The following is a 10,644-nucleotide window of genomic DNA, read 5'->3' as shown; positions in this document are numbered from 1 at the left end:
TATTCTTCTTCGTGGTTTTAGGGTCACATATTCTCCAGTCCACCAGACTTGCAGATGTGTGGACTCTGAGGCCTTGGTTTGGTCCTGAGTTCCCCCCTCTGTGAGGAGTCGGTGATCAGGTCTTTAAAACTCTAAACACTACATTCCTCTTTTAGCAGTCACACAAGGATTACGCACACAAGATGTCATATCTCATTTATTATTCATATCTCATCATAAATGAAGCAGCAATAAAGCTAAAACCTGAAGTTAATAAATAATATTAAAGTGTACATACATCATGTTTGACTGCAGCTTAATGTCTTGTTAATGATAAGTGGATGCTGCCACAGAACAGAATACGAATGGCTGCTGTGTGCCACTGAAGCAGCAGGCAGGGAAGCATGTTTTAATTATGAGTCTTAGCATGTCCAACACTTTTTTTTTTTTTGCCTTAGACATCAGTTGATGTTTTCATTCCCAACTGCTGACCAGAGTTTGTAGATATCATAGATTTTCACCTGCAGAGTTAAAGCTGGAAAATGTGTGTAAACTGTAGCTGGAATATACTGAATGCGAACAATCAGTCGGTTTAACAGGAAGTAAATTTAAAAAAAATAATAAATATGTGCGCATCTGAGCAGCTGATGGATTTGCAAACACAGTGCTTAGACACCCAGGTTAGCAATGACAGCCCGGGTGAACTCGTCGCTTGTGGCATAACCCCCCAGGTCTCCAGTGCGCACCTGTTGCAAACATAAGGACAGTTTGTTACTATATGCACAGCTGCAGCAACACGTGTCCACATACAGTATCTCGGCCGGCATGTTAGAGAGCCTTTAGAAACTGCACTCACAGAATACACAAACAGTGGGATCAGTGAAGTATGAACTTTTATGGAGCAGCAGTTGCTATGTTCTCTTATTTCTTATATTTTAACATTACCTGAGGCTGAGAATGAATAGATACCAGTCATATAAGGTTAATCTATACACCAGATATAGTATTAACGTACACTTTTGAATATTAACAACCACAGTAACACCAACAGTGACCATTAAGGGGAGACAGAATGGTATTTATTCAGTATTACATCACACATTATTTAACATGCAAGTATGAAACCTCCATAAAGGATTTGTGATCAAAAAAAAAAAAAGAAATGGAACTGTTCACACTGGTGGTGATTAACATCCTCCTGAAAGAAATGTGAGTTACTCCAAAGCTCAAAACAAGAGCACAGTTACTGATAGATCACTTTATCTTTCATTACTTATGGCTAACCAATATCTACCTATTGAGTGTCTTAAAGTGTGGCACAGTATTACAAAAAGCATGACAGATAGAGTCGTGTTTTAGACTCTTTACACCATCAGTGAAATGAGGAGCACCATGTTGTACGATATAAATCCTTGGAAATGATGCTTTGATAAAAAACTGATGACTTTATCAGGTTCATCTGTTGTCACCAGAGTAAAAAGTAGACACAAACTATACCGATTCACAGATTAACCTTGTGTAGATGCTGCGCACGGCTACACTCACAGTGAATAAAGATTTTCTGTGGCTATTTAACTTAACAGTTATTATATGTTTGCACATTTTGGTAAAACACCAGAAAGTTATTTCAGTCATTGCAGAAATACCTGAAAATTCTTATCTTTGGTTTCCTTGATAAGTTAATGTTAAAACGTTACCTGTTTTTTGTTTGTACAATCAAAGCATGAACATGAACTTTGCATTCCTTTAGCATACAGTAACTCACAGAGACAATTTCAGGTTGTAGTTGAGTTTACAGCACTGCAATGGCAGAACAGGGTTTTATCAAGAGCATTCAGGTGTGTTACGGTATTAGTGGGTCATGACGTCATCGTGCTACGGTGGCATTCAGTCTTTAAATGGTTCAGTTATGAGTAAGCTGATGTAAATTGTTGATAAAGGCAGTCTGGGTGCTTTACAGACAGTTTCTAACAATGTGTGACCGCAGAGAGGTAGCATGGCTGAAAATACACGGACTAGGACTAGGACTAGGTCTAGGTCTAGGTCCAGGTCTCCTAGAATGAGTGAAATGATGACCTGAATCAGTCAAGTAAAAACTGAAAAAGTAGAAAGATGCAAACAGATGGAGGGTGACTGTGAGGGGAGATGTAAATATGATATACTGTTGATGTATGATGTAAATCTATGAGAGGAAGTGTTGTTTAGTGGAGGACAGCACTGGGCACCGTCGATTCTACTGGGTCTCTCAGCAAAACCAGTGTAAACCGTGTACACTAGGATGCAACTGGTGGAGTCAATTGGCAGTGAGAGGGGAGGGGAGTCTTAACATGCGTCCAGTTCATGTTAAGATTTAAGGAAAGGTCAGTGGGGAGTGCGATGAAGCATCTTAGTGAATAGGTCGGTGGCGCAGGTTTGCCACAACAGCACCCACAAAGTCGCCAGTAGTCGAGTAACCGCCAAGGTCTCGTGTCCGCACCTGGGACGTGCACACAGATTTACACACACACACACACAGACACAAACACACACAGGATAAAAGGGGTACAAGGGAGAGGAAGGGCACTTCAGACAACGTGCAGGCAAAATCTGCTTTCATTTGACAGGCATTCCTCAAAAATCTCTTAATTTCTCACATTCACACAGTTGTCACAAATACAACGAACGCTGCCCCAACTGAAAGAACAGCCTTTTCCACCTTTTACAGAACAGACTTCATGCTAGTGTTTGTCAGTGAATGTTAGTGTCAACATGGAGCAGTTAGTCCAAGGCCAGTTAAAAAAAAAAAAAGATTGGTTACTCTGGTGACAAATGCACATTTATGAGAAGGACAAAACCGAGCGAGGAAGACAAATGAAAAGGGCTCAAGTAAGATGCATAAGCAATCTGAAAAGTAAGTAACCAAAGGCTCTCTAACATACCGAGGAGGAGTTTGCAGGTTGGAGGTATTTGTGGGTCAAGAACTGCTAAAGGTGTTATTGTGGGTATCTGATTGATGAGAAAAGCTCTTTAGCCGTTCTGGGTCTCACACTGAAACTATAATTATATTTCAGTGTGTGTATTCATTTTCTTAAGTTCCTGCAGCATTTCAACATTATACATATATGAGATTACAGTTACTGACCCACAAAACTGATGAGCACCAGTCAGATATACAAGTCCTGTCCTGGTAGAACCACCCGTTTTATTTTGCTCCGCTTGCATCACCAGAAAACATTCCCTCTTGGTGTTAATACTGTTAGTGGTGTCTGATATGTTTATGTCATGGCGAGGGTACATTCACAGCCTGAATGCATCAGTGGGCATACTGCAGAAAGAACTAATAATAACACACACACTTACCTTGCCCTGTTTGATGACCCTCTTGACAGCATCTGACACCATTTGGGAGTGATATTCCAGGCTGCAACACAATACGGTAACAATCACTGTTTGTATACACGTCAGCATCCAGACAAACAAGCACTCAGGGCTGTTTGCTAAGGCTTGAGGGTTACGGTTGACCAAAACGTGAGTAGGAGGTATGGTGCGAAATGGGTGTCCTTCTTACAACAAGATCTAACGGCTGGAACACACCGCCTACCTCGACGTGCGCGTGGCGTCTACCTTTCTGAACACGCGTGTGGTGTCCGCACAGACAGCGTGGCTGCAGCTCAGTCTGCCAACCAGCCTGTCTTTAAACTCTGAGTTTACCTTTGATTATGGCCATTAAATAAAAACCTTGTTCCTGTCCACAGAGACGTTACAGGACTTTTACATTTTTTAATTTTAAACTGACAAGAACTTCCAAGTTAAAATTTTTTTTAAATTCATTTTCGTGTCTGCATCATATTTTACAGGTACAGATATTGACACTGTGGTGAAAGATGTATAACAGTGGTCCCCAAACTACGGCCCACCTCCACATTTGGCCCGGCCCCCTGAACAATACCAGAGACGCATTAGGATTTTTTTTTCAGTCTGGCCACGCGATGGAGACTAATACACGCATAGAAGGCGACATTCTATTCCACCCTTCTGCAGTCTGTGCCCCTATCTGAACCCCCCCCAGAAAAAAGAATCTTTGATTTGAAATTTTATTGATTTCATAAATAGTGTAATTTTATTTCATAAATAGTGTTATTATTTATTTCCTGACTTTTTTTTTCTGCGAAGATCCCAGAAAGGGTTATAAATATTTTGTTATGTGTGGCTTTCTGGAAAACAGTAAATGTTTAGGCACCCCTGCGATCGTCACACTTTTTCTGTTACAAACTGACCCCGGCCCCCCATCAGAGAAGGGAAAAGTTATGTGGCCCTCACAGGAAAAAGTTTGGGGACCCCTGATGTATAATGTTGCAGGTATGATGTCAATATGACTGTCACCGATCATTTCTACGGTCTACTTTAGCTGTGAACTGCATGAGTGTCGTGAAAAAAATAGACCGTACTCCGACTCACGCGAGCTGTGGGGCTGCTCTAACCTGTTAACATGGACACAAAAAAACCCTGACAGGTTCTGCGACGTGCACGCGCTGCTCAGGTAGGCAGTGTGTTCCTGGCAGAAGACGTGGACTCACTTGAGGTGCCTGAGCATGTTGGCGGCACTGAGCAGCATGGCTGTGGGGTTGGCGATGTTCCTTCCGACAGCTTGTGCAAAGGGGTGACGAGCACCCTAAGGAGAAAAGAGACAGGGGTTCAATACAAGGGGTCAAGTATGAAAAGCAATCAAAAGAACCAGAATAAGACCGGAGACTGACTGGCTGGATAAGCGAATATAAAACAAGCACAACAGTGTAAAAACGGCAGTGAGAACTCACAGTTTCAAACACGGCATACTCTGCACTGTAGCTTTCCCCAGGAACCACTCCTGCTCCCCCAACCAGCCCTGCTGCCAGGTTATCGATAATGTTACCGTACAGGTTGGGCATCACCAGCACGTCAAACTGGTACGGGTTCTGGACCAGCTGCAGCCGGACAATGACACATTTAAACAAGGAATGGAAACGTGAAGCTGAAACTTAATCAGCAAATTAATAAGGTCGGGGAAATGAACTGTGAGCCTGTACGTACCTGCATGCAACAGTTGTCAATGATTATGTTCTCATATTTGATTTTGGGGTACAGCTGTGCCACCTCCGCACAGCTCTGCAGAAACAGGCCATCACCTAATTTCCTGTAATAAGACAGAGAATGACAGCGTTGCAGTGTTGTTGTGATTGTAATGCAAATCCTGTCCCAAATCATTACCAGTTTAGACGTGATTAAAGGAATAGGGTTCCAGAACAGGGAGCTTTTCTACTTCCGTACATGATGTTGGCCTTGTGAACAGCGGTGACCTTGCTTCGCCCTTTCTTGGTGGCATAGTCGAAGGCGAACTTGGCGATGCGCCGTGACTTCTCTCTGGTGATGATCTTCAAACACTCAATCACGCCCGTCACGCTCTACAGAGCAAGAGGAGGACGCAGCATGTGTTTTACTACAGACATTCTTACTCAAGTGTCGACTGATCCTCAGAGCAAGAGAATGAAAACATATTACACCAGAAAACACTTATTTCAGTTGTCCTGCTCACCTCTGTCGGATGGAACAAATTCACTTAAATTTGATGATTTGATGTTTAGTGTGTATACTACATATGTAATGATGTTCATATTATTGTAATACATGTATGTATTTTATGTAATAACATGCACAAGTATTACTGTGAAGGCTTTAAGTCCATTGGGTGACCAGGAAAGACAAGGTGTTAATGATCACACTGTCAACAAACTCTCATAATGAACAGAGTCATCATATGAGTAACAAGGAATGTTTAGTCCCCTCCGTGACTCAGAAGAAACCCTGAATTAAACACACACAAACACATTGTACCCATTCAGCCCCTCTGTGAGAGCGATTCATCTTTGTTTTGATATTCAGTTTAATGCTGGTCACATCCTGGTGTGTGTTCAAGGGAAATCTCCCACTTCAGAGAGAGGAAAACAAAAAACATTTCCTCGCCATGTGGGTTTAAAACCACCTCTGACTGCAGCGATGGAAGAGGGCTGTTTACCTCGTGCTCCAGGGAGCTGTACTCCCCCTCGGTCTGTTCGCGGATGATGACCAGGTCCAGGTTGTTGTGGCGAGTGCTGTAGCCCGGCAGGCTGTTCACATGAACCACATTAGCAAACAGGTCCAGTTTACGCCTGGGGAATGGACGGGGGAGGAAGAGTTATTTAAAAAAAAAAAAAAAAATACACAAAATACACACAAAAATGCACAACTTGTTTTCTGGTTTTACCTCAGTCTCATCTCATATGAAGCAAGTTCCCCTTTGAACTCCATGGGCGTGTGAATCTTTCCTATAACAACCAGGCATGTCACAAACACATATGTTAGGTCTACTTCGTGCTCTTTAAAACATCATATACTGTACTTCCTGCTGTGTGACGCTACCTTTCATGGCCACTTTGTTGTTCTTCATAGAGGTCAAAACCTGCTCCAGCTTCTCCTCGCTAGCCATGTTCTGTACCTCGCTCAGGTGAAACTCCTCAAACTCTACGGGGACATCTCCTGCCTGGAGACGAGACAGAAGCAAGTCAACTTCAGGATCAGCCATCTTAATAAAACTTTTAAAATACATGCCACCAGCATACATAAAGGCTGAATAAGCCTAAAGAGTAGCTACAGTGCATCATATGCTTTCTAAAAAGACAAAGGGCGGTGATGTTTCCATCCCTGAAAAACGTACCTTAAACACATCTTTGACAGCAGTCATCAGCTCAGGTCCTACTCCGTCCCCTGGCACCATCGTGACCTTGAAGGTAGCATCAGCGCGGGCCGGTGGGGCCTCTGGGCCACAGAGTCCAGCAGACAAACTAAGTGGCCGAGAGGCCAGCTGCTGCCACCGCGGGCCGCTCAGGCCCTGAGGACGGGGAAGAACAAGCACAACAGGATATTCATTTGTCCACTCTCAGAAGATTTTGACTCTTTTGGCAAAACACCGTTCAATACTCTTTTTCAGAGGCCTGAAAAGGTAAAAATATCCAAGATCTCTAATTTATTTGATCAGCAAAAAACTAATTGGCAACTATTTTGACAAATGATGATTATTTGAGTCTTTTTTTTTTCATTCATCATTTGCTTGTCCCACTTTTACCAGAGTGTGAATTCAGAATCAGAATCAGAATCACTTTAATAATCCCCAGGGGGAAATTGCTTTTTGTTACACACAGCTCCAAAAGAATAAGAATAAGAATACACTTCAAACGCAAGTAAAATATAAATATATAAAAGTATGAATTAAAAAAAAAAGATGTATTAAAAATTATTATTACAAATTATTACACAGAGGTAAATTACTGCACCAGGTGAGTCCAGAGTCTTATAATAATAATAATAATAACAATAATACCACATTATTACATTAATACCACAATAATACCACATTAATTCCACATTATACATTATTGTATAATATTTTGAGCTTTTTAAACTATCGATCGGATAGATTGGGGCATTTGGGGATGTTACATGTGGCTCTGTGAAACTGTGATAGGCACCGTCTAACATCTTGTAGACAAAACAACTTGTTGCGGCCCTAATTTGGAGTGTCAAGACAGTTTTTTCTCCTTCTGATTCCTTCATTTAATTTCCTTGTGACTCCCTGGATTTGTCGTGGGAGACATAAAAGAGAATCACTGTATACAAATCAATGCTATTATATGAGAAGTGTTTCATAATAGTAATACTGGATTTTTAAAATGATTTTGCATCAGTGTCAGATATCAAAACAGACATTCCTGTCTGGTTATTTTATCCATTAAGAGTTTGTTTTATTGATAAATATTACAATGTAAAATTAGATTTGCTGTGAAGATTCAGTTTTGCCCACTACTACGTCACAAAGGTGCCCATTTGAGCAGATGACACTGAGGCGTGCAGGGATGGGTGTGACTTCTTTATCTCTGCAGACATGTGTCAAGGATATCTTGAATGATCATCAGCTGCTAACCAGTGAGCTGCAGGGAATAATTTAAACTCACTTCACCTGTCACCTGTCAAAATAGCACATGCAATTAAGAGAGAAGCTAAAGCAGCCGCACACCTCTTGACTCCCACTGACATATCTGCCAAGTAAGCTGGAGACATCTAACAGAAAGTTATCACATCACAAGCATATTGTGTTTAGTGGTGTAAAGGTACCTGAGGCTCCACTGAGGACAGGGAGGTTAGCTGACTTAGCTAGCTAGTTTAGCTCACTGCCTCCCATACAGTTATTATTATAATTGTGGGACCACTGGCCACTGTAAGCCAGTATCTACTCACGACTGAGACTTTGTGACAAACACAAGCTGAGCCTCAAAAGCCATTATAACTTCAGCTAACCTAGATGTTATCACTGTTAATCTGAGGGCGACAGGAGCTGTTCAACCGGCTCCCGGTTAGCATCAAAACACCGATTATTCAACAGTTCATGACAACATGGAGTTTGGGTTGAACAAAAATACAGCTTCCACCAGACCAGCTTCTCTCTCAAGTGTTAAATAAGCTTGTAAACATCATCTAAGCACTCACCTTGACCAATGTTACCAAGCTTCCTCTCAAGGCGGCCGCCATCGTTACAGCATGCAGCGACTGAACTGCTGCTTCTTCTTCTTCGGTGGTGCTGCAGCAGCACCAGAGAGCTGCTGCAGGACAACAGCGCCACCGTGTGGAGACATATATGACAGTTCTATCTATCTATCTATCTATCTATCTATCTATCTATCTATCTATCTATCTATCTATCTATCTATCTATCTATCTATCTATCTATCTATCTGAGATCATCAATTAATTGGTTAAACTTATTTGTAAACATAGTTAATTTATATATTTTGGTTTTCTTTCAGATGAAGTTTAATTACGTTTAGGCACCAAAACTTCATAGTAAGGTTTAGGAAAAGATGACGGTTAAAATAGTAAGTCAGATACAAATATAAAAGGTGGGGTAAATTGAACGCAAACTATCCTTTTTCCAGCATCACCATCATAACTGTCAGATTCTGCTTTTGCTTTACCTTTAGGCAGATGCTGTTTGTAGCTTCTACCATAATCTGCAATAATATAAACAAAAAGCAGAATCTGACAGTAATGATTCTCCTGGTGGTGCTACATATACATTACACCTGAGAGATAAAAACTTTATCAGACAATACAGAGTCATCTCATCTTCTGGCCTCCATTCGTTCACTGTGACAACCTTTACAGTTCCCTTCACTAAAAAAAATAACCACCTACACACCACACACACTAACCAAAACCACTATTGTTACCTTACTCTAAACCAAGCCTTAATCCTAACATTTAATGGTTTAGATTATGATGTGTGCCCAAAAGGAAGGCCAGTCCCCACAATGCGACTGTGTGAACAGATTAATTTCTCTACAACATGAGTAATACACACACACACACACACACACACACACACACACACAAGCAGGTTTAATAAGAATGGGTCAGCAAACTGAAAATGAAGACGCGATGGCATAGAAAGAAAAAAAAATACTTAAATTATATAAATGTACAAAAAGAAACAGGAAAAAAACAGAAAAACGTCCCAATATAATGCAATACAGCCACAATAAGTTCAATCTTTGTGAAGCGTGCACTGTTCACTTCACTTTGATTGACTCAGGGGGCCCAGAACCACATGGGGCCCCTGGAGCAGACCAGGGATTACAGTTATTTATTGTGTCAGAGCTGCTGTTGAGCTCACGGGGCCCAAAAATGTCTAGTGGTGCCTCGTGTCCATCTTTATGTGAACAGCCGAGGATGCACATTTTCAGTCGCACCTATAAACCTTTAAAATTCTTTACTGTAACTTCTGTATTGATGTTACAGTATAGCTATATTTGCTGCTGCCATGGCTGGCCTCCTGCAATGGGTCCATCCTAAATAGGCCGGGGGATTCCCGATCCTATTCCAGGCAAGTGATGCTCTCTGCTGACACACAGGATGACGTCGGAATTTAAAATCACCATCATGAACCTGTAGGTCAGTGGGCTACCCTCTGGCACTTGCTAACTAGTCCTCATTTACCTTGTTGGGCATTTAATTTGGTTATTCATGCCAGCATCATTTTGTCTTTGGGCCAAAGCAGCACACCTAAATGTTTGTGAATAATTTGCCCTGAGTCAGGACTCTCAGGCGGTCCCACCTCGGTGTCCAAATCCCTCCTCTTCACTTGGTTCCTCTCAGACATTATCATCATACACTCAAACCACAGAGCTAAGCACCTGTTTGTCTGAAATATGAGATCCCTGCCTATCAAACAGTACATTAGGAGTATCACATTAATGGCCTCATATTGAGACCAGAAAAACAAAGATACTTAACACATAAATGTGGAGACCAGGTTTGCTACAAAAACTCCATCCAAACCACTCGGTTCAGCCGGCAACCTTTTTTTTTTACATGTCATACCTCTCTCCTCCATTTCCTACCCCCTTCTTCACTTTTACTGGCCGATAAAGACATAAGATGCCAAATAAATAAATCTTGAAAATAATAATAAAAAAAAAAAATGAAAGGAGCAAACTACTCATAGACTGTCTATGAACATACAGTTAACAATTTTAGCATTGTAGCTGAGGAGAAATTAAAAATATTTAATTAAAAATATTTAATTTCTGTCTCAATATTTAATTTCCTGCACAATTATAA

At 41.2% G+C, this 10,644-nt stretch overlaps 1 protein-coding gene across 2 annotated transcripts; it reads right to left on the bottom strand.

Moving 5' to 3' along the window:
* Window positions 1-197: 197 nt before the first annotated feature.
* idh3b (isocitrate dehydrogenase (NAD(+)) 3 non-catalytic subunit beta) lies at window positions 198-8,592 on the bottom strand. 2 transcript variants are annotated; one of them, XM_070839141.1, is made up of 11 exons: window positions 8,515-8,592; window positions 6,689-6,862; window positions 6,394-6,514; window positions 6,239-6,299; window positions 6,011-6,143; window positions 5,266-5,399; window positions 5,029-5,131; window positions 4,776-4,922; window positions 4,536-4,630; window positions 3,319-3,379; window positions 198-725 (listed from the first exon to the last, which is right to left on the bottom strand). In XM_070839141.1, the coding sequence occupies exons 1-11, from the start codon at window positions 8,554-8,556 to the stop codon at window positions 648-650; spliced, it is 1,149 nt and encodes a 382-aa protein (XP_070695242.1). In that variant the 5' UTR covers window positions 8,557-8,592; the 3' UTR covers window positions 198-647. The 2 variants fall into 2 exon arrangements, with proteins under 2 accessions (XP_070695242.1, XP_070695234.1); XM_070839133.1 differs by lacking the exon at window positions 198-725 and adding an exon at window positions 1,037-2,455.
* Between the last annotated feature and the right edge of the window lie 2,052 nt (window positions 8,593-10,644).

Source organism: Pempheris klunzingeri, chromosome 2 (genome assembly GCF_042242105.1).
Source record: "Pempheris klunzingeri isolate RE-2024b chromosome 2, fPemKlu1.hap1, whole genome shotgun sequence".
In the NCBI taxonomy this organism is placed as follows: Eukaryota; Metazoa; Chordata; class Actinopteri; order Acropomatiformes; family Pempheridae; genus Pempheris; species Pempheris klunzingeri.
This window is presented reverse-complemented; position numbering and strand designations above follow the sequence as displayed.